The 25,210-nt window shown below is 38.4% G+C and overlaps 1 protein-coding gene across 1 annotated transcript; it reads left to right on the forward strand.

Moving 5' to 3' along the window:
• The first annotated feature begins 2,224 nt into the window (after window positions 1–2,224).
• Window positions 2,225–18,154, forward strand: prl (prolactin). The gene is made up of 5 exons (XM_061973348.2): window positions 2,225–2,267; window positions 8,662–8,774; window positions 8,868–8,975; window positions 17,700–17,882; window positions 17,963–18,154. Exons 1-5 carry the CDS (start codon window positions 2,225–2,227, stop codon window positions 18,152–18,154), a joined length of 639 nt encoding a protein of 212 aa, XP_061829332.1.
• The last annotated feature ends 7,056 nt before the right edge of the window (window positions 18,155–25,210 follow it).

The following is a 25,210-nucleotide window of genomic DNA, read 5'->3' on the forward strand; positions in this document are numbered from 1 at the left end:
TGTCAAAGCTCTGAGAATTATGCTCATGGATTTATTGGCACCATCTGGTGGTTAAAGGGTGTAATTACACCAAAACAATTTTTTTTCTCATTTTTCAATCAGCAAGAATGAGGTCTAATATTGTTTCCGTTGCATTTCAGCGGTTAATGGCAGTGTAACTCATTTATGCTCGTCAAAGCTCTGAAAATTATGCTATTTTGGCGCCGCCTGGTGGTTGTAGGGTTCAATTACACCAAAACGAATTTTTTTTTTCTCATTTTTCAATCAGCAAGAATGAGATCTAAGATCATTTCCATTGCATTTCAGCGGTTAATGGCAGTGCAACTCATTTACGCTCGTCAATGCTCTGATAATTAAACACATTTTTATATTGGCGCCATCTGGTGGTTAAAGTGTGCAATTACACCAAAACAATGTTTTTCAAATTTTTCAATCAGCAAGTATGAGATCTAATATTGTTTCCGTTGCAATTCAGCAGTTAATGGCAGTGTAACTCATTTATGCTCATCAAAGCTCTGAGAATTATGCTATTTTGGCGCTGCCTGGTGGCTGAAGGGTGCAATTACACCTAAACAATTTTTTCCTCATTTTTCAATCAGCAAGAATGAGATTTAAGATCATTTTCATTGCATTTCAGCAGTTTGAGTGCAGTTTAACTCAGTTACGCTCATCAAAATCAACATTTTCTGGCACCATCTGTTGGTTAAAGGGTGAAATTACACCAAAACTATTTCTTACCCACATTTTTCAATCAGCAAGAATGAAATCTAAGATAATTTTCATTGCATTTCAGCGGTTAATGGCAGTGTAACTCATTTATGCTCATCAAAGCTCTGAGAATTATGCTAATGTTTTTGGCACCATCTGGTGGCTAAAGGGTGCAATTACACCAAAATGACTTCTTTTTTTTTCTCCTCATTTTTCAATCAGCAAGAATGAGATCTAAGATTGTTTCATTGCATTTCAGCGCTTAATGGCAGTGTAACTCATTTACGCTCGTCAAAGCTCTGAGAATTATGATTTTGTTTTGCGCCATCTAGTGGTTAAAGGGTTCAAATTTCGCCAAAATGATTTTTTTCTCATTTTTCAATCAGCAAGAATGAGATCTATGATCATTTTCTTTGCATTTCAGCGGTTAATGGCAGTGTAACTCATTTACGCTCGTCAAAGCTTTGAGAATTATGCTAATATTTTTTGGCACCATCTGGTGGTTAAAGGGTGCAATTACACCAAAAAGACTTTTTTCACTCCTCATTTTTCAATCAGCAAGAATGAGATTTAAGATAATTTCCATTGCATTTCAGCAGTTAATGGTAGTTTAACTCATTTACGCTCATCAAAGCTCTGAGAATTATGCTAATAGGGTTTTTTGGCGCCATCTGGTGGTTAAAGGGCGGCATTTCACGGAAATAATATTTTCTCACTTTTCGATCAGCAAGATTAATTTGGTTTTCATGAAAAAAGAAGAGTAACATAGCAGGATTACAGTATGTTAAAAATACAGCAGTTATAATGGGAGTCAAAGGGCCCAAAAGAGTTCTTGAGAGAAAGTGCATGTACTTTGTGTTTATATCCTATTTTAATAATGTTGCAATCAAAAACGTAATGCAATTTTATAAAAGAAAATTTTAATAAAAAAAATAAATCCCTGGCCAAATTTATTTCAGACTGCTAACCTTAAGACTATACCATAAAACTGCCCGTTTTGGGCCCTAGGATCCCACAATCATTATATTTAGTTAGTGTCATTTACTCTTTCATTTGGTATAAACACCTTTTATTCACATTGAGATTTGATGTTTGAATATTAGCTCGCTGTCACTTTTGTAGCAAAATAAAATTAATTAAACAGATCTGATTTTTGCAGACGAGGTTGACAATTGAGCTTAAATGTTTGATTTCAAGCATCAAAGGAAGTATAAAGGAGAACAAAGTGCGTCATAATGTCTTTAGTAAACATAGTTTGTGAGACATGAATGGTTATATTCGTCCCCGCAATTAAGAAGAAGGGAATTCTGCGGATGTTGCATAAATTCACATCTCCTGGACGCTGTTTCTCATTGTCAACCAGACCAACGAGGGCCAAACAATTAGCAAGTAAGTCCTGCCGCTGCTGCATAAGCAAGCGGTCGGAGCAACGGAAGTATAAAATGGAAGCACGCTGGAGTTTAAAGAAAAGGACGATCGAGAAAAAGGTCATCAGAGAAGTGGCCGTAGAAGAAAAATGGCAAACGGAGGAAGCAATGGCAGAAAACCTTTGATCACAGGTAAGATAAACCTTTTTCTTGGACTCTTCTTCCATAGTTATAGTTATTTTATTTATGCTGTGCTGCACAACTCGCCATTATTATCTATGACATTTTTACAGATATTTCAGGACATTCATTGGAGAAGCTAAGTTTAAAAATGCTAGTTAAAAAAGTACCGTATTTTTCGGAGTATAAGTCGCACCGGAGTATAAGTCGCACCTGCCGAAAATGCATAATAAAGAAGGAAAAAAACATTATGCAACTTTCATAAACTTTGAAAAAAACTGCGACTTATAGTCCGAAAAATACGGTATACGTTTGAAATATTTCACCACCAAATTAGTCCTATACTTTTTAACATTTACTACTTTCTAAATATTTTTTAAAACCTATTGAAAAATGTAAAATCAACATTTGACTTTTTCCACAATCATATCATGATATTAATAATAATAATAATAATAATAATATATTTTATTTGTAAAAAGCACTTTACATTGAGTAAACAACCTCAAAGTGCTACAGTGTATAAAAAAAATAAAATAAAAATAAAAAAATTAATAAAAATAAAAACTAGAACAGCCAAATAGCTAAAACTAGTATGCATATATCTAAAAAAAAAAAAGGGCTTTTTTTTTTTTTTAAATTTTTTTTTTTAAAGAAGGGTTTTTAAGCGTTTTTTTAAAAGCATCCACAGTCTGTGGTACCCTCAGGTGGTCAGGGAGAGCGTTCCACAGACTGGGAGCGGCGGAGCAGAAAGCCCGGTCTCCCGTTTTATAATATATAATATAATATTGTATTGTTCCTCTTATTTGTATTTAATTCTAACCGTTTCATTCGTACCATTATCTTACAGGTAAGATAAACATTTGTCGGTCCTTCCAGGATTCCGGTTTTTATCTTCTATTTTGCGGCTTTTTCATAAAGTTGCAGCAAAATTGCGATGTTTTGAGGCTTTTTGTTTTGCTCTACAACATTGAACCAACTTGTGATTTTATATAATGTGTTATCAATGTTTTTAGTGTTTCTTCTAACCTTAACTTAAAAGAGCAACATTGGAAAACAAATACTCTGATGTTTTACTCGTTTTATATTGCAGACCAAACAGTAGACACTATATGGCGGCAAAACTTGGAGCTCATTGTCAAATTACTGTATTGTTTTATTAATTGTGTCTAATTAGAGAAAGAAACACCACTAAAGGCTTCCTTATTGTTAACAAGTTGCAGACATTTTTTGTGTATGTTTTTCGGTTAAAAAGTTTTGTTAGTTTAAACCAGGGTTCACCAATTTTTTCGAGCTCTCTATATATTAAGTTAAATTTAAACTTTTTTTTATTTAGATATACTATATATATATTTTATTTTATTTTTAAGACAAAAGCCTTGGGTGGTTGTTATTGGCTGATGTCAACATTTTGGCTTTTTTGTCATTGTGTTTCTTGTTGTTTACCCAATTTTGGCTGGTGTTTTCTTATTTTTTAATAATCGAGGGGGCCCCTGTGCCGCACTTGTGCGATAAAAAAACCTGTGTGATAAAATAGGGGATAAATTGGGAAGTCCTTCTTTAGCTGCCACCTTGTTTTATCATATATTACTGCCTTAGCATATGTGAGTGTTTACTTTTGAATTCAGAATAAATCAACACAAAATCCAAACTTTGGAGCAATGTTCACAGACTATCGTAAGGCGAGCGATGATGGTCATGGACTCGTAGTTGAGGGAAGAGTTCTTTGATGTTGGATGCTTTGTTGCAGCTCGATGATTTATGAGCAAGTCATGCGATGCGTTTGCAAGACGAGCGGGTGTAGCTGACGAATATAATACATTGTTATATTCCCGTTTGGATGAAGAATCACTCATAATACTCACGAATAAAAGGGGGGCGCAACCAAGCGTCTTGCTGTGTCGTTCTTGCCACTACCGGGTCTAAATTGGCTGTCAAAGTGTGCCAACTTGTCAGATTACACCCTCATCCTTCTACTATCCAGGTGAGAGGCATGATTTATGATCTACAATAAACTTTCACGAGCAAAGGAAGCACCTTGCCACTGGTTGATGTCAACATAGGCACACACGGTAGTGATCACGCTCGAAATAGTTATTCTGCGTTAGCGCTTATAATAACAAAATCACTAAAAGATGAGAGTGCGGAAATATGACCATATCACACCAATTCTCAAATCCCTTCACTGGCTTCCTGTTCCACTCAGGATTGAATTCAAAGTCTCCCTATTAACCCACCAGTGCCTCCATGGAAATGCCGCCCTCTACCTCAAAGAACTACTCACCCCCAAATCCTCCACACAACACCTCCGCTCCGGACAGGCTAACCTCCTCCAACCTCCGAGGACAAAGCTACGAACAATGGGAGACTGGGCTTTTTGCTCCGCCAGTCTGTGGAACGCTTTCCCTGACCACCTGAGGGTACCACAGACTGTGGATGATTTTAAAAAAGGCTTAAAAACCCTTCTTTAAAAAACAACAACATTTTTTTAGATATATGCATACTAGTTTTAGCTATTTGGCTGTTCTAGTTTTTATTTTTTTATTTTTTTATTATCTTTTTATTTTCTTAATTTTTTTTAATACACCGTAGCACTTTGAGGTTGTTTACTCAATGTAAAGTGCTTTTTTTACAAATAAAATCTATTATTATTATTATTAATAATAATAATACTTGGTTAATATATAAGTCACCAAATGTAAATGGAGTATTGTTTTTTTTTTTTAATTGGGTTTTATGGGAATAATGGGGGACCTTTCATTGGCTTCACTTTAAGCAGACTTTTATTTAATTTTATTTGCGAGTTATAATGCCATTAAAAAAAAATCCATCCGTTGTCATGTGATGTATGATTGTAATGATTGTTAACGATTTTAAAATTAAAAATAAAATAAAAAGTGCAGTTCCCCTTTAACTTGTACATTTTTCAAACAATTAAACGATCTTACTTTGACTTTATCATACTTTAAAAAAAAACAAACAAACATGTGTATAACAACAAATTTCATTTTTTAAAAGGGTTTTTGGGATATTTACTCAAACTCCAAAATATATTTTTTTAAATCACATTGTTGCATTTTGGTTAACCCTCATTAATCCCAGTAAATTACTTGCATAATTTTAATTACCTGTAACAAAAGACCCCATTGTTTTGACACAAATGCAATTTAATTGAAAATATATAGTAAATAATCCAAAATATCAAACAATCCATTATTAATGTATTTTATTTCTGAAAAAATATACAAAAAGACACATTTTTGCTGCGATACATAGGGATGTATACGTACATAGTACCGGTATTTTTTGGGTACCGGTTCCTTATTAGGTCTGTCCTTGAGGACCATGAAAATTCTGGACTAATGACACTGCTGTCGGTATTTTTTGTTCCAGCTGACCGACGTAATTATGACACGCTGTCACAGTTCCTCCAGCTGCCACTGCTACACATTAAAATCAGTTTTGAGTAATGACAAATAAGGAAGCAACACCACACAAAAGTTTGTACCCTCATTAATCCCAGTAAATTACTTGCATAATTTTAATTACCTGTAATAAAAGACCCCATTGTTTTGACACAAATACAATTTAATTGTCTGAACGTCTGAAGGAACTTTTAAAGATAATTTTAATTGAAGGCGCGTCGTATGCATTGACTGGATCCCAGCCTTTCAGGTACTCCAAATACTGCACTCCAAATACATTGTGTGGTTAAACCGCGTTATACATAATAAATGCAATTATTATTTTGTGATTAATCGCATGTGTTGTCATGTTAACTTTGACAACCCAAAATGTGAGATGAGTTATTATAATCAAGAAGGGGTGGAATTAAAAAAAGGGTTTTATACTTGTACTTTTTTATGTGCCTATAGCTAACAATATCTTTCCAAAAGGGAAGTGGGTCGTAAACAGCGTTGCCTTTGGTTACAGAACAGTTCAAAAGAAAAGGTTGTAAACACTTCACAGAAAAGGTCGTAAACGAGTTCAAAAAGAGGTTCGTAAAACAGTTGAAAAAGAGGTCGCCTGAAGGGGATTCTGGTCCTGCTTCCCCTTTGCTTTTATAGTCCTTGGGTCAGACAATATCTTTCTGTTTGATTATAATACATGAAATAACACAGGAACACCTTCATCTTCTTCCCCCCACTACACAGTGGAGCTTTACGAGCCTTACTCTTGGTAGGTTTCAAAGACAGCTTTTGTTCCTCACCAGGCACTCAATGTAACACAAAGTTTTTGTGATAACTTAGAAACAATTATTCTAACAGCTAATTTACTAAAATATATAGAATACAAATATCAAACAATCCATTATTAATGTATTTTATTTCTTCAAAAATATACAAAAAGACACATTTTTGCTGCGATACATAGGGATGTATACAGAGTACCGGTATTTTTTTTGGGTACCGGTTCCTTATTAGGTCGGTCCTTGAGGACCATGAAAATTCTGGACTAATGACACTGCTGTGGGTATTTTTTGTTCCAGCTGACCGACATAATTATGACACGCCGTCACAGTTCCTCCAGCTGCCACTGCTACACATTACAATCAGCTTTGAGTAATGACAAATAAGGAAGCAACACCACACAAAAGTTTGTAGCCTCATTAATGTTTTATTTCTATCATCACCCATCCTTTTCAGGTCATTTGCCTGATGATCTACGATCTTGATCTATTATGGCTAATTTACTAAAATATATAGTAAATAATCCAAATATCAAACAATCCATTATTAATAGGGATGTCCGATAATGGCTTATTGCCGATATCCGATATTCCGATATTGTCCAACTCTTTAATTACCGATACCGATATCAACCGATACCGATATCAACCGATATATACAGTCGTGGAATTAACACATTTTTATGCCTAATTTGGAGGTATGGTGAAGATAGGGTACTTTTAATTTTTTTTTATAAAATAAAATAAGATAAATAAATTTAAAACATTTTCTTGAATAAAAAAGAAAGTAAAGCAATATAAAAACAGTTACATAGAAACTAGTAATTAATGAAAATGAGTAAAATTAACTGTTAAAGGTTAGTACTATTAGTGGACCAGCAGCACGCACAATCATGTGTGCTTACGTACTGTATCCCTTGCAGACTGTATTGATTTATATTGATATATAATGTAGGAACCAGAATATTAATAACAGAAAGAAACAACCCTTTTGTGTGAATGAGTGTAAATGGGGGAGGGAGTTTTTTTGGGTTGGTGCACTAATTGTAAGTGTATCTTGTGTTTTTTATGTTGATTTAAAAAAAAAAAAAAAAAACGATACCGATAATTTCCGATATTACATTTTAATGCATTTATTGGCCGATAATATCTATAATATGCATCTCTAATTATTAATGTATTTTATTTCTTTAAAAATATACAAAAAGACACATTTTTGCTGTAATACATAGGGATCTATACAGAGTATCGGTATTTTTTTGGTACCGGTTCCTTATTAGGTCGGTCCTTGAGGACCATGAAAATTCTGGACTAATGACACTGCTATCGGTATTTTTTTATTCCAGCTGACCGACGTAATTATGACACGCCGTCACAGTTCCTCCAGCTGCCACTGCTACACATTAAAATCAGCTTTGAGTAATGACGAATAAGGAAGCAACACCACAAAAAAAGTTTGTAACACAACAATATTTCCTCTATTTATATATACAGTCCGTATTTTTCGGACTATAAGTCGCCGTTTTTTTCATAGTTTGGCTGGGGGTGCGACTTATACTCAGGAGCGACTTATGTGTGAAATTATTAACACATTAGCGTAAAATATCAAATAATATTATTTAGCTCATTCATGTAAGAGACTAGACGTATAAGATTTCATGGGATTTAGCGATTAGGAGTGACAGATTGTTTGGTAAACGTATAGCATGTTCTATATGTTATAGTTATTTGAATGACTCTTACCATAATATGTTACGTTAACATACCAGGCACGTTCTCAGTTGGTTATTTATGCCTCATATAACGTACACTTATTCAGCCTGTTGTTCACTATTCTTTATTTATTTTAAATTGCCTTTCAAATGTCTATTCTTGGTGTTGGCTTTTATCAAATAAATTTCCCCCCAAAATGTGACTTATATATGTTTTTTTCCTTCTTTATTATGCCCTTTCGGCAGGTGCGACTTATACTTCGGTGCGACTTATACTCCGAAAAATACGGTACATCATGTAGGAGGTGTTCAACCTCTAAATATTTTCACATATTTGTTTCCATAAATTCCAAAATAGTACTGATAAGAGCACCGATAAATATAGGTATCGATAAGAAATATTGATAAGGGTATCATATCGATAAAATCTTAACGATACACCTCCCTACAGTACAACAGTGAAGCCAAGCCACTGACACCTCTTTTGACCGCCTCCTTTTCGTAGTGTTGTGCATGGTCGCCGTGTGCGGCGGCGTTCCCATCAGTGACCTGCTTGACCGAGCCTCTCAGCACTCGGACAAACTGCACTCTCTCAGCACGACACTCAGCCACGAGCTGGTGAGTGGCTTTGGAATGCCATCTCAACTAAAAGCATTTATTGGATTCGATTTACACCCTGCGATGAACACACGGTGTGTCTTTTCCCGCCAGGACTCTCATTTCCCTCCGGTAGGCCGGATGATCATGCCTCGGCCTGCTGTGTGCCACACATCCTCACTGCAGACACCCAGTGACAAGGAACAAGCCCTTCAAGTGCCTGTAAGTTATTTATTATTATTATTTTTTTTTTTTTACAACCGGTGCACTTTTGAGGACAACCCTAATTGTTAGTGTCAAGAATCCTATGTGAGATATCTCTCAAGTTTAAGGAATTGTCGCGTTGGGTCTTTAATATCAGCTGCACTTTTTATTCATTACTCTGCCCATCATTCACAATCCCCAAGTGAAACAAGAACACACACGCCTTTCCTTTTTCTGTGCGTACTAAATAGTGAAAAACTGCTAGTAAGAGGCGGCTAACGTTGCTTGATCTATTCCGCCTATAAAGCGTTCTAAAAACCAACCGCCGTTAACGTTTTTTTATACGGTACACATGCTGTAAGTATGTATGTGTCATGTCTGTGTGATCATGTTTTTTTTTAGTCATGTTCGGTTTTGTTTTTGGATTTTTTGTGCTCTTTTGTTTGTTTTGTCACCATAGCAACCATTAGTTTTCACCTGTCACGTCACGCACCTGTTTCACATTTTGACCAGTCCAGCTTTACTTGCATCTCGGGAAAACAAACACACCATAGTCCACGTCCTGACAGATGTCGCCAGCAGACCAGTTTTTCCGCACGAGAGTTGGACAGTTTTGATGAGGCTTCTTGGGCGGTCCTGTGCGCGATGGAGGAGGAAACGCGGCGCTACTCCCCCATGGAGTACAGAGACTTCATTTGGTCCCAGGACGACACTGCGTCACCTCAGCCACGGAAGCACCGCCAAAGGCGAGGGACGTCAGGAAGAACTTCCGCGAGCCGGCAGGACACGCCGCTCCCACAAGCCCCTCCCCCTCCGGGCGGAAGCAAGCAGCAGCCAGCCCGGCTTCGCCCTGATGACGTCAAAGACCAGGATTTTTTTTCTGTCAGGACGTGGACTATGGTGTGTTTGTTTTCCCGAGATGCAAGTAAAGCTGGACTGGTCATGGCGTGAAGGTAAATACATATTTATTTAAAACACTAACAAACTACAAAAAAAAAGGAAGCAAACAAAAGGCGCGCACAAGGGCGGAAGTACAAAAACTTGGCTAATGAAAAAAAAACTAGGACAAAGGCAAAACTATGGACGTAAAACTAATAAACACTTACTGTGGCATGGCATGAAGCATGAATAACAAGTGTCAGGAATGTGCAGAGCATAAATGCGGGATGTCGCCAGAAAGACAAACTGAAAACAATGAACTTAAATACTACAGACATGATTAGTGAAAACAGGTGCGTGACTCAAAACGTGAAACAGGTGCGTGACGTGACAGGTGAAAACTAATGGTTGCTATGGTGACAAAACAAACAAAAGTGCACAAAAAGTCCAAAAACAAAACCGAACATGACTAAAACAAAACATGGTCAGACAGACATGACAGTATGTAGTGGCTAGTGGTACTGATATTGAAATATCGATACCGCCAAAACCAGATCTTTATGCTCTAATATCGATTCACAAATAAAAATATCGATACTTTTGATAATTTAGTTAAAGTGTGTGCAAACTTTTTTTTTTTGAAAAGTCAAAGTATGCATCAGATTCAATAGATAGCAACTAATAAGCCTGTAAAAAAAATGAAATCTTTACATTTTACGGTAAAAAAAACTGGCACCTCAGTCACCAGAATTTTACCGTGAAATTTACAGGTTTTACACTAAATTATTGTAAATGGAAAAACTGGCCCACTGTTGGTTTGACGTTAAAATTCGAATGACTGAACTGCCAGTTTTATCGAATTTTGTTTTACAGTGCATTACTGTAAACTAGAATTTACAATATGTGCGTGAACCACCGAGGTACGCGTGAGTGGAACTGAAATGCTTGAATGTCCAGGGTGAGTGGAGCAGTGACGTGCAGTCACTAGAGGCAGGTGAGGCCCCGCCTCACCTGCCTCTAGTGAAAGAAAAAAAATGTAAAAAGAAAAAAAATTAATTAAATTGTTAATGTATCCAGTGATTATACTATAAAATTATTTTCCATTTAACTTCACCAGTTTTAGATTATTTTTATTCAAAATCGCTGAATTTTCACATTTGCCGTTCAAATACTGAGAAGAGACGGTCAGCCAGTTGAGGCACGTCACTGCGTTGTGCCTCACCATGGATTACGAACTTGGCTAACTGCTGGTCTGCTGTGCAGTGAGACCGTATTGCTATATGAATTATATTATACATTTCCATAGTTTAGTTAGCTGAGGTATATAATGTACAGTGTATTTTGTCAACAACTGTATGTGTGTAACGTATTTCTTGTGCTGAGCAATCATAAAACTGCTGCGAAGACGCACTGTGTGAGGTTCGCAGTAATCCTGCCTCCTGGTGGTAGAGAATGTACTCCCGCCATAGAATGCACCCCCTGACGGGAGTGTTATATCAACTAAAGCCCACACTTAAACTTTCCACGTGCAAGATTGAATCTGTTTAAAAAAGTTATTTCATAAGAAGCCAAAAAGTGCAAAAACAACAATAATGTTCGTGTTGGAGGAGTTGTGAATGACTGCAGGGCCACAACATTAGGTACACCTGCAGACTGCAGCACGGATTTCATATTTCATTCATTCACAACTCCTCCAACACGAACATTATTGTTTTTGCACTTTTTGGCTTCTTATTGAGCTGCTGCATTTTTTTGGTTGGGTTGTTTATTTCTATTGAGTAACTTCTACATTTCTAAAAGGGGAGGAATGTAATAGAGTGATCTATGTTTGTCTGTTGCCATCTCCTGGTGAATGTTGGCTATAGCGTACTGTGGTTACTTTTTTGTTGGCCAACGATTTACGTGGTGTTGCGCACCTGACGTCAAGTATGTGAGTCTGTTCTGAAGTCTACAGTAAAGAGACGTACTTCATCACCTCGCCTGGTTTTTGCCTCCAACCCAATATATTACATAAAGGTAAGACCATAATAACGTTTTTTTTTAATTAAATGTGCTTTTTTGTGTGCTACAGTTTGTATGTGTAAAGTTAAAGTTAAGTTAAAGTACCAATGATTGTCACACACACACTAGGTGTGGTGAAATTTGTCCTCTGCATTTGACCCATCCCCTTGATCACCCCCTGGGAGGTGAGGGGAGCAGTGGGCAGCAGCGGCGCCGCGCCCGGAAATAATTTTTGGTGATTTAACCCCCAATTCCAACCCTTGATGCTGAGTGCCAAGCAGGGAAGAATGCTGGTATGAGCTTTTAAACATAACCCGTTAACTGCTGCCAATCAAACGGTCAATAAGAAAGTCTTTAGGGTTCATATGTTTGTAAATCTGACTGTGATGAAGTCAGTGCTTCACCAGCCATGAACCTCACCGCACGTCACTGGAGTGGAGTGTGTGGAAGTTGGAACGGTTGGAATCAGTTGAGACATGTGGGATATGGAGACGTTTGTATACTGCCCTGTGGAGGACCTCTTCCCTCCGGGTTCCATGGACCACCAAGGAGAGACATGACTGCGGCAGTTTTGTCACTTTTGTTTATTGTCTCGCTCTCTGTCGCGTTCGCTCCGCATGCACCCGCTGAGAGGTGATTACAGAATTGCGCCCAGGTGGGCCATCTACGCACCTGACGCTCCTCTCGGAGCTGGCGCCGGCGTGCCCCGCCTCGCTGCAGGTCCGCTGGCCATGCCTCCTCACATGCCCGTTCATTTTCAATGGAGGGAAAATCCTGCGAATTTCGGGTACTCAGGGAATTTTCGGAACTGAGAAACATGCTGGCTTGAATGTCCAGGATGAGTGGAGTGTGTGCATGTTAGAACGTTGTATTTTTTCATATGTATATATATATATAAAAAAAAAAGAGCGAACAGCGGAGAAGGTAAGGGGGTGTTCCGCCTGACCAATCTGCTGGTCGACCAAAAACTGAAAATATATATGAAAAAATGAAATGTCATTAAAAAATAAAGCTGGCAGACACTATTTAATTTGTTTTAATCAGCCCCTTTAAGTCATCTCTAAAATTATGAAATGATATTGCTGAAAAGACATATTGTTTTTATTTTTGACAGTTCATATTAAACTTCAAAAAGTTAAAGTAGCAATGATTGTCACACACACACTAGGTGTGGCGAAATTATTCTCTGCATTTGACCCATCCCCCTTGATCACCCCCTGGGAGGTGAGGGGAGCAGTGAGCAGCACTGGTGGCCGCGCCCGGGAATCATTTTTGCAATTCCAACCCTTGATGCTGAGTGCCAAGCAGGGAGGTAATGGGTCCCATTTTTATAGTCTTTGGTATGACTCGGCCGGGGTTTGAACTCACCACCTACCGATCTCAGGGCGGACGCTCTAACCACTAGGCCACTGAGCAGGTAGATTTGGCAAAAAGTGTCAAGTTGTCAAGTGACAAGTGTATACTTGTCGTCATATATGACGACAAGTATACGTAGGAGCAGCAGCATGATCGTACATCGTCCTGCGCAACTGCCAGGTTGCATGTCCTTTCTCGACGTTCTAAATATGAGGGATGATATTTGATTAGTATTAAAACCGTCCCAGCAGGCCAGAGCTGCCTTCTGCTGTTTTGCACGCACCAATACTCCATCAGTGTTGGTGCTAGGAATTTTCTAAATGGGGCCCCAGGGACCCCATCAAGTCATAAAAATGGGGTCCCACAGTAAATTTTTGGGGTCCCACTTTTTTTGCAACCGTTTTGAAAAGAAATGCTAAATGTATGCATTATCCTGTTATATCTCACATTCTATATTGTGTTTTTGGAAAAAGGTTGCCATAAATGTTACTTAAAGGGGAACATTATCACCAGACCTATGTAAGCGTCAATATATACCTTGATGTTGCAGAAAAAAGACCATATATTTTTTTAACCGATTTCCGAACTCAAAATGGGTGAATTTTGGCGAATTAAACGCCTTTCTAATATTCGCTCTCGGAGCATCAGGAAGCAATCCGCCATTTTCTCAAACACCGAGTCAAATCAGCTCTGTTATTTTCCGTTTTTTCGACTGTTTTCCGTACCTTGGAGACATCATGCCTCGTCGGTGTGTTGTCGGAGGGTGTAACAACACGAACAGGGACGGATTCAAGTTGCACCAGTGGCCCAAAGATGCGAAAGTGGCAAGAAATTGGACGTTTGTTCCGCACACTTTACCGACGAAAGCTATGCTACGACAGAGATGGCAAGAATGTGTGGATATCCTGCGACACTCAAAGCAGATGCATTTCCAACGATAAAGTCAAAGAAATCTGCCGCCAGACCCCCATTGAATCTGCCGGAGTGTGTGAGCAATTCAGGGACAAAGGGCCTCGGTAGCACGGCAAGCAATGGCGGCAGTTTGTTCCCGCAGACGAGCGAGCTAAACCCCCTGGATGTCTTGGCTCACACCGTCCCTTATGCCACCGAAGATGATCAAGAGAAGAATATCGACCCTAGCTTCCCTGGCCTGCTGACATCAACTCCAAAACTGGACAGATCAGCTTTCAGGAAAAGAGAGCGGATGAGGGTATGTCTACAGAATATATTAATTGATGAAAATTGGGCTGTCTGCACTCCCAAAGTGCATGTTGTTGCCAAATGTATTTCATATGCTGTAAACCTAGTTCATAGTTGTTAGTTTCCTTTAATGTCAAACAAACACATACCAATCGTTGGTTAGAAGGCGATCACCGAATTCGTCCTCCCGTGTCGCTGGCTGTCGTGTCGTTTTCGTCGGTTTCGCTTGCATACGGTTCAAACCGATATGGCTCAATAGCTTCAGTTTCTTCTTCAAGTTCGTTTTCGCTACCTGCCTCCACACTACAACCATCCGTTTCAATACATGCGTAATCTGTTGAATCGCTTAAGCCGCTGAAATCCGAGTCTGAATCCGAGCTACTGTCGCTATAGCTTGCTGTTCTATCCGCCATGTTTGTTTGTGTTGGCTTCACTATGTGACGTCACAGGAAAATGGACGGGTGTATATAACGATGGTTAAAATCAGGCACTTTGAAGCTTTTTTTAGGGATATTGCGTGATGGGTAAAATTTTGAAAAAAACTTCGAAAAATAAAATAAGCCACTGTGAACTGATTTTTAATGGTTTTAACCCTTCTGAAATTGTGATAATGTTCCCCTTTAATGTCAGGTTCAAACACTGATGACATCTAATAATCAGACAAGAAGCAAGGAATCATGCAGAGACAGAGTTCAATTTAACTCGAGGAGACACGTGTTTTGGGCTGTATTCTAGTTACAGATCCAAACTACGTTCTAAAAGTCAAGCCCACGCGCCTCCTCTATTTATTTGGAAGGGCCCTATTACATCACTGAAGCTGTCGCTGAGGGAAGGGGGTAATCTCGACAACTCCAGTTAGACACAACATATGATTATAGAATAAATGAAAATGAGTTGACGCAGGTCATATCGCCTTGTCTCTGCTCTGTCTGCGTCACGGCGGTGTTCGGCCTTGGCAGCCAGCAGGCCAAGTCTGGACACAACACTGATAAAGTCGGCTGGCAATCTTTTGGACTGCCAGCTTTGCACAGATGCAAAAATACCACTTTAGCACAATTGACAATAATTTATAGCAATGGCCCTTAGGCATAAAGTTAGTGTGATAATATATACATAATTATTCTAACACTTAATTCATTAAAAAAAAAATAATGCAAAAGAAAACACATTTTTATGCATATGTAAATGTATTCAGTTATAAACATTCATTCACTTTCTTCTTTCCTTCATGGATCTAAACTTGACCGCTTTTTTCCTATATTTTTATTGTTATATTTTCAGAATGTGTTTGTTCTATTTTTTGGCCAAAGTAAGACAAAGAAAACAATCTGAAGTTGTCTTTATTTTTTTTGTTTTAATGCCATGATTTCAATAGTCCTCGTGTGCACAGATTTTCCTACATACGGCCCCTGAGCTAAAATGAGTTTGACACCCCTGTTCTAAATAGACGCAAAACAGAGGCCGTGGAACAGTTCCGGTTTTGATCAATCACACTGCGCGTGCTAATAATTACAAACCCCGTTTCCATATGAGTTGGGAAATTGTGTTAGATGTAAATATAAACGGAATACAATAATTTGCAAATCATTTTCAACCCATATTCAATTGAATATGCTGCAAAGACAACATATTTGATGTTCAAACTGATAAACATTTTTTCTTGTTGCAAATAATCATTAACTTTAGAATTTGATGCCAACAACACGTGACAAAGAAGTTGGGAAAGGTGGCAATAAATACTGATAAAGTTGAAGAATGCTCATCAAACACTTATTTGGAACATCCCACAGGTGAACAGGCAAATTGGGAACAGGTGGGTGCCATGATTGGGTATAAAAGTAGATTCCATGAAATGCTCAGTCATTCACAAACAAGGATGGGGCGAGGGTCACCACTTTGTCAACAAATGTGTGAGCAAATTGTTGAACAGTTTAAGAAAAACCTTTCTCAACCAGCTATTGCAAGGAATTTAGGGATTTCACCATCTACGGTACGTAATATCATCAAAGGGTTCAGAGAGTCTGGAGAAATCACTGCACGTAAGCAGCTAAGCCCGTGACCTTCGATCCCTCAGGCTGTATTGCATCAACAAGCGACATCAGTGTGTAAAGGATATCACCACATGGGCTCAGGAACACTTCAGAAACCCACTGTCAGTAACTACAGTTGGTCGTTACATCTGTAAGTGCAAGTTAAAACTCTCCTATGCAAGGTGAAAACCGTTTATCAACAACACCCAGAAACGCCGTCGGCTTCGCTGGGCCTGAGCTCATCTAAGATGGACTGATACAAAGTGGAAAAGTGTTTTGTGGTCTGACGAGTCCACATTTCAAATTGTTTTTGGAAACTGTGCACGTCGTGTCCTCCGGACCAAAGAGGAATAGAACCATCCAGATTGTTAAAGGCGCAAAGTTGAAAAGGCAGCATCTGTGATGGTATGGGGGTGAATTACTGCCCAAGACATGGGTAACTTACACATCTGTGAAGGCGCCATTAATGCTGAAAGGTACATACAGGTTTTGGAGCAACATATGTTGCCATTCAAGCAACGTTACCATGGACGCCCCTGCTTATTTCAGCAAGACAATGCCAAGCCACGTGTTACATCAACGTGGCTTCATAGTAAAAGAGTGCGGGTACTAGACTGGCCTGCCTGTAGTCCAGACCTGTCTCCCATTGAAAATGTGTGGCGCATTATGAAGCCTAAAATACCACAACGGAGACCCCCGGACTGTTGAACAACTTAAGCTGTACATCAAGCAAGAATGGGAAAGAATTCCACCTGAGAAGCTTAAAAAATGTGTCTCCTCAGTTCCCAAATGTTTACCGAGTGTTGTTAAAAGGAAAGGCCATGTAACACAGTGGTGAACATGCCCTTTCCCAACTACTTTGGCACGTGTTGCAGCCATGAAATTCTAAGTTCATTTTTATTTGCAAAAAAAATAAATAAAGTTTATCAGTTTGAACATCAAATATCTTGTCTTTGTAGTGCATTCAATTGAATATGGGTTGAAAAGGATGTGCAAATCATTGTATTCCGTTTATATTTACATCTAACACAATTTCCCAACTCATATGGAAACGGGGTTTGTACAATTGCATTTCTGCTGCCAGTATTGTGGGCATTGTGACGATCAGCATATATTCTGCATATTCATGAAGACATTTTGTTCACTTATGGGACGCAATCCTCTGCTCACAAGTTTAGTAGATCAACGTTGTGTGTGCTATCAAGTTTGCACGTGTTATAGTAGATCAGGCCTCTTTTCCCTCTGCTTAAAAGTATTTCCTGTTTGACTTGTGCAGGAGTCGGATTTGCTCTCTCTGGTTCGCTCCTTACTCCAAGCCTGGGTAGACCCCCTGGGAGTCCTGTCGTCTTCGGCCTACACCCTGCCTCACCCGGCCCAAAGTAAAATAATAAACAAGATCCAAGAGTTGCAGGAACAGTCCAAGAGCCTGGGAGACGGCCTGAACATTCTCTCTGGCAAGGTATGCACGCGCCACACCACTTTGTGGTCCCTTACTGCGAATATTCATTTTTTCCCCCACCTTCTCGTCTTCTGACGCAGATGGATCAGGCGGCTCAGACCATCTCCTCGCTGCCCTACAGAGGAGGCGGCAATGACGGACAGGACAAGATATCCAGGCTAACCAAGTTCAATTTCCTCTTGTCCTGCTTCCGCCGCGACTCCCATAAAATCGACAGTTTTCTCAAAGTCCTCCGTTGTCGGGCGGCAAAACTGCAACCCCACCTCTGCTAAACACTGCGCAGCTGGAAATCTTGTCATCGTGCTTTGGTTTTTTTAATTATTTGCAAAGCTTTACATTTTAGGTTGCATATTATTTAAAAAAAAAACACAACATTATTGCATTACTATACATTCATACATACAGGTGTGAAGAATGGGGTGTCCCGGTCCGAAAAAAATCAGCAGAAAAAAGATCGTATTGTATCGGAACTCTCCGATACAAACACTCCTTGTTTACTTGTGCGCAGCTCCGCAGATAGTTAACGTCTAAATGTCCTCCAATAAACACACAAAGTTGGTCTTTCCTTGTATTTCCGTCAAGTCATTAACAAAAAGGTCAACATGGTAGGCTATTGGCTACTAGGAACTAGCAGCTACACAACAGCTAAGCACACAATAGCACTCAAGCCAGACATATGTAACGGGTGTCCTTAATTGAACGACATTGAAGTCCATACTTGCCAACCTTGAGACCTCCAATTTCGGGAGGTGAGGGGTGGGTGCGGGGGGCATGGTTGGGGCGTGGTTAAGAGGGGAGGAGTATATTTACAGCTAGAATTCATCACGTCAAGTATTTCATATATATATATATATATACATATATATATATACATATATATATACATATATATATATATATATATATACATATATATATATATACATATATATCCCCGCGATCCCGAAGGGAATAAGCGGTAGTAAATGGATGGATGGATGGATGGATATATATATATATATATATATATATATATATATATATATATATATATATATATATATATATATATATATATATATATATATATATATATATATATATATCTACATTTATATATATATATATATATATATATATATATATATATATATACACATATATATATATATATATATATATATATATATATATATATATATATATATATATATATATATATATATATACACATATATATATATATATATATATATATATATATATATATATATATATATATATATATATATATATATAAGAAATAATTGACTTTCAGTGAATTCTAGCTATATATATATATATATATATACATATATATAAATAAAAGAAATACTTGAATTTCAGTGTTCATTTATTTACACATATACACACACATAACACTCATCTACTCATTGTTGAGTTAAGGGTTGAATTGTCCATCCTTGTTCTATTCTCTGTCACTATTTTTCGAACCATGCTGAACACCCTCTCTGATGATGCATTGCTGTGTGGCACGCACAAAAGTGCTTTCATCAAATGCACTAGATGGCAGTATTGTCCTGTTTAAGACTGTCACAACATTGCTGTTTACGGCAGACGGACTGCTTTACTGTAGACGTTCTTTATATTATGGGAAAGCGGACTCAGGTCCGCATGAGCTGGAAGGGGCGTGGCCTCCAGCTCCGCCTGAATTTCGGGAGATTTTCGGGAGAAAATTTGTCCCGGGAGGCGCTGAATTTCGGGAGTCTCCTGGAAAATCCGGGAGGGTTGGCAAGTATGTTGAAGTCTAAAACCCCAACATTGGTCAATATAAACAAGGATTACATCATTATTTACATATTAATAACAGATAAAGTTCCAAAAGTAGAGGAGTCGTAGAAAGTGTCTAGTAACACACGTGTCTGCATCAATATGAGAGTTTATTTTAATGAATTTTTGTGGTCACTCCACTTCAACTTAAATCAGACGCCTTATAATAAACAGGTTAATGTTTTTAATACCCATTGTGGTCTGAGTAATTTCACTTGATCCAGCCTTTTCCAACATTCCACATCATAAAAACAATAAATGTCGTATTAGATCAAGGATAGGACTTTATTGTCATTGCACGAGTACAACAAAACTTTGTTTTCAGCACAACCCTATTCAAGATTAGACAAACAAACAGTGTACAGGGTAACAGAACGGGAACGCTGATGGATCGCCAAAGGCGCCCCCCGTAAAAGATAAGAAAAAGGTAAAACGCTGTGGAAGAAGATGAGTAAAAAAATATAATCTAGACCGGGCTCCTAAGGGGGCCTAGTCTGGAGTGGGAAAAAACCTCCATGCAATGCACACATAAACACGTTACATTTAATCACAACAACTCACAACAGAGGGGCGGGGAGTTGGGACCCTGGAGGTCGACTGCTGCTATGAAGCACTGCCAGCCGACCATCACCCCGAGGGGAAACAAACGGTGTTGAAGGCGTGGGGTGGGGGAGGGTGTGTGTGTGTATGTACCCATTGTCTTAGGTGTGATGATGTAATGTTCATAGACTGGGGCCGTTCTGCATGCAAGCAAAAGTTTGACTCCAGGTGTTAGTGAGGAGGGAGGGAGGTCAAAAGCGTCCATCATTGAGGTGTCCTCGGGGGTGTTTTCAGAACAGCCTGTTCCTGTTGTTCACAGCGTCAAGGCCATTCGAGGGAGTCAAATCGTAGATTAGGATGTTTGCTTTCCGCGAGCAGACATTACAATGACTTGTCTGTTCTATTCGTCCATGCTGGCTGCGCTCATATTCAATTTTTCCTTTTCAAGCTTCTCCATGATGTGATCCATCTTGCGATTCAGGTCAGAAATGGTCACAGTGTGTGATCCCACAGCCCGGCCCAAACCTTCCATTGCGACAAACAGCCTTTGGGCTCCTGGAGTGGCTGCCATCATCTTACGAATTTGACGATACACCTGAGCAATGCCCAGTCCAATCAGCAGGTGCCCCGCGATCCCGGTTCCAAATAGGAAGATGTCTTCCACGTCCTCAATGGAAAGGACTGAGAGGCACATGATTCTCCATTTATCCCAGGAATCTCTCATGTACCCCGCAGCAATGGTTCCATCAGGGCAGCCAGGCTCCCCCGAACCTCTTTTCCTCGTCGAAAAGATCTTGTCAATTGCGTCGAGAGTCCAGATGATCATTTCCATGTCTGATGTTTAGATTTGAAGGACAGCGCAAAGAAAGAGGCTTCAAAAAAGTTCAGACAAGACAAAACAAAGAGAGCAAGAAGAAGAAGGGAGTGGAAAAAAATGCGACCACCCTCACCAGAGGCAAGACAGAAAGTATCAATATCAGTATTGACCAAAACTCAGGGCTCCAATACAGGTGTTTTATCGGAAGTGGAAAAGTTCTATCATTTGTCACACCGTCTTATAAGCCGCAGGGTTCAAAGTGTAAGAAAAAAATGTGTGGCTTATTGTCCGGACTATGCGGCAATTATATTTTGCACACAGAAAACAATGTGAAATACATATAAATGCTGAATAATCACTTTTAGACTGATTTGGCTATGAGCAGAGAGGGAGAAGGGGAGACAGGCACACGTACACCACCTTTGTACTTTGTCTAAAACAGGTGTGTCAAACTAATTATCATTGAGGGCCACATCGCAGTAATGGCTGCTTTCAGAGGGCCGCTTTTTAAAAATTAATTTACATTATGCATGCGGGTAATAACCTGTGATTAATCATGATTAATCGAAATACGTATGCATTTGATTATTCGATTTTTTTATGTATAACTTGCTTTAAAATCATAAATAAAAGGTGACAATCAGATATTTAACCATTAGTTTTTATCTCACAAAAATAGTTTGGCAATACAGTACATAATAATATAATTGTCATGATTAGATAATATTAAAGTATAATAGACCCCCTTTTTAGACCAGTTGATCTGCCGTTTCTTTTCTTTTCTCCTCTGCCCCCTTCTCCTTTGTAGAGGGGGGACGACACAGGTCCGGTGGCCATGGATGAAGTGCTGGTTGTCCAGAGTCGGGACCCGGGGTGGACCGCTTGCCTGTGCATCGGTTGGGGACATCTCTGCGCTGCTGACCCGTCTCCACTCGGGATGGTCTCCTGCTGGCCCCACTATGGACTGGACTCTCACTATTATGTTAGATCCACTATGGACTGGACTTTCACTATTATGTTAGATCCACTATGGACTGGACTCTCACACTATTATGTTAGATCCACTATGGACTGGACTCTCACAATATTATGTCAGATCAACTATGGACTGGACTTTCACTATTATGTTAGATCCACTATGGACTGGACTCTAACACTAGTATGTTAGATCCACTATGGACTGGACTTTCACTATTATGTTAGATCCACTATGGACTGGACTTTCACTATTATGTTAGATCCACTATGGACTGGACTCTCACACTATTATGTTAGATCCACTATGGACTGGACTCTCACAATATTATGTCAGATCAACTATGGACTGGACTTTCACTATTATGTTAGATCCACTATGGACTGGACTTTCACTATTATGTTAGATCCACTATGGACTGGACTTTCACTATTATGTTAGATCCACTATGGACTGGACTCTCACACTATTATGTTAGATCCACTATGGACTGGACTCTCACAATATTATGTCAGATCAACTATGGACTGGACTTTCACTATTATGTTAGATCCACTATGGACTGGACTCTAACACTAGTATGTTAGATCCACTATGGACTGGACTTTCACTATTATGTTAGATCCACTATGGACTGGACTCTCACACTATTATGTTAGATCCACTATGGACTGGACTCTCACAATATTATGTCAGATCAACTATGGACTGGACTTTCACTATTATGTTAGATCCACTATGGACTGGACTCTCACACTATTATGTTAGATCCACTATGGACTGGACTCTCACACTATTATGTTAGATCCACTATGGACTGGACTCTCACAATATTATGTCAGATCAACTATGGACTGGACTTTCACTATTATGTTAGATCCACTATGGACTGGACTCTAACACTAGTATGTTCGATCCACTATGGACTGGACTTTCACTATTATGTTAGATCCACTATGGACTGGACTCTCACACTATTATGTTAGATCCACTATGGACTGGACTCTCACAATATTATGTCAGATCAACTATGGACTGGACTTTCACTATTATGTTAGATCCACTATGGACTGGACTCTCACACTAGTATGTTAGATCCACTATGGACTGGACTCTCACTATTATGTTAGATCTACTATGGACTGGACTCTCACTATTATGTTAGATCCACTATGGACTGGACTCTCACACTATTATGTTAGATCCACTATGGACTGGACTCTCACAATATTATGTCAGATCCACTATGGACTGGACTTTCACTATTATGTTAGATCCACTATGGACTGGACTCTCACACTAGTATGTTAGATCCACTATGGACTGGACTCTCACTATTATGTTAGATCCACTATGGACTGGACTCTCACTATTATGTTAGATCCACTATGGACTGGACTCTCACACTATTATGTTAGATCCACTATGGACTGGACTCTCACTATTATGTTAGATCCACTATGGACTGGACTTTCACAATATTATGTCAGACCCACTCGACGTCCATTGCATCTGGTCTCCACTAGATGGTCCTCTCCAAGGTTTCTCATATTCATTCTCATCGACGTCCCATTGGGGTTGTGAGTTTTTCCTTGCCCTTATGTGGGCTCTGAACCGCGGATGTCGTTGTGGCTTGTGCAGCCTTTTGAGACACTTATGATTTAGGGCTATACAAATAAACATTGATTGATTGATTGGGTGTCAAACTCATTTTAGATCGGGGTCCACGTGGAGAAAAATCTACTCCCAAGCGTGCCGGACTGGTAAAATCACGGCACGATAACTTAAAAATAAAGACAACTTCAGATTATTTTCTTTGTTTAAAAATAGAACAAGCACATTCTGAAAATGTACAAATCATGTATTTTTTATTTTTTATTTTTTTTACACGGTTAATAGTATTCTATCTTTATTTGTCGTTATTTATACTTTCTGAAAAAATTATGTGATAATAATTTTTAATCTATGAAGATAAAAAAAATAATATCAAAATCAAATGACAGGATTTTAATTCATGTAGTTTTTTTTAATACATATGAGGTGGCGACTTGTCCAGGGTGTACCCCGAATGCAGCTGAGATAGGGTCCAGCACCCATACTTTCCAACCTTGAGACCTCTGAATTCAGGAGATTGGGGGGGTGAGGTGGGCGGTGCCGGGGGCGGGGTTAAGGGGGGAGGAGTATATTTATTAACTGAAATTTAAGTATTTCTTATATATATATATATATATATATATATATATATATATATATATATATATATAAGGGGGAGGAGTATATTTTTAGCTAGAATTAACTGAAATGTAAGTATTTCTTATATATATATATATATATATATATATATATATATATATATATATATATATATATATATATATATATATATAAACATATATATATACATATATATATACATATATATATATATATATATATATATATATATATATATATACATATAAATAAAAGAAATACTTGACTTTCAGTGAATTCTAGATATATATATATATATATATATATATATATATATATATATATATATATATATATTTATTTTATATATATATATATATATATATATATATATATATATATATATATATATATATATACAGTGGGGCAAAAAAGTATTTAGTCAGCCACCGATTGTGCAAGTTCTCCCACTTAAAATGATGACAGAGGTCTGTAATTTTCATCATAGGTACACTTCAACTGTGAGAGACAGAATGTGAAAAAAAATCCAGGAATTCACATTGTAGGAATTTTACAGAATTTATTTGTAAATTATGGTGGAAAATAAGTATTTGGTCACTTCAAACAAGGAAGATCTCTGGCTCTCACAGACCTGTAACTTCTTCTTTAAGAAGCTCTTCTGTCCTCCACTCGTTACCTGTATTAATTAATAAACCTGTTTGAACTCGTTATCTGTATAAGACACTTGTCCACAGCCTCAAACAGTCAGACTCCAAACTTCACTATGGCCAAGACCAAAGAGCTGTCGAAGGACACCAGGAAAATAATTGTAGACCTGCACCAGACTGTGAAGAGTGAATCTACAATAGGCAAGCAGCTTGGTGTGAAAAAATCAACTGTGGGAGCAATTATCAGAAAATGGAAGACATACAAGACCACTGATAATCTCCCTCAATCTGGGGCTCCACGCAAGATCTCATCCCGTGGGGTCAA

The sequence above is a fragment of the Nerophis lumbriciformis genome, linkage group LG22, assembly GCF_033978685.3.
Source record: "Nerophis lumbriciformis linkage group LG22, RoL_Nlum_v2.1, whole genome shotgun sequence".
Lineage (NCBI taxonomy): Eukaryota > Metazoa > Chordata > Actinopteri > Syngnathiformes > Syngnathidae > Nerophis > Nerophis lumbriciformis.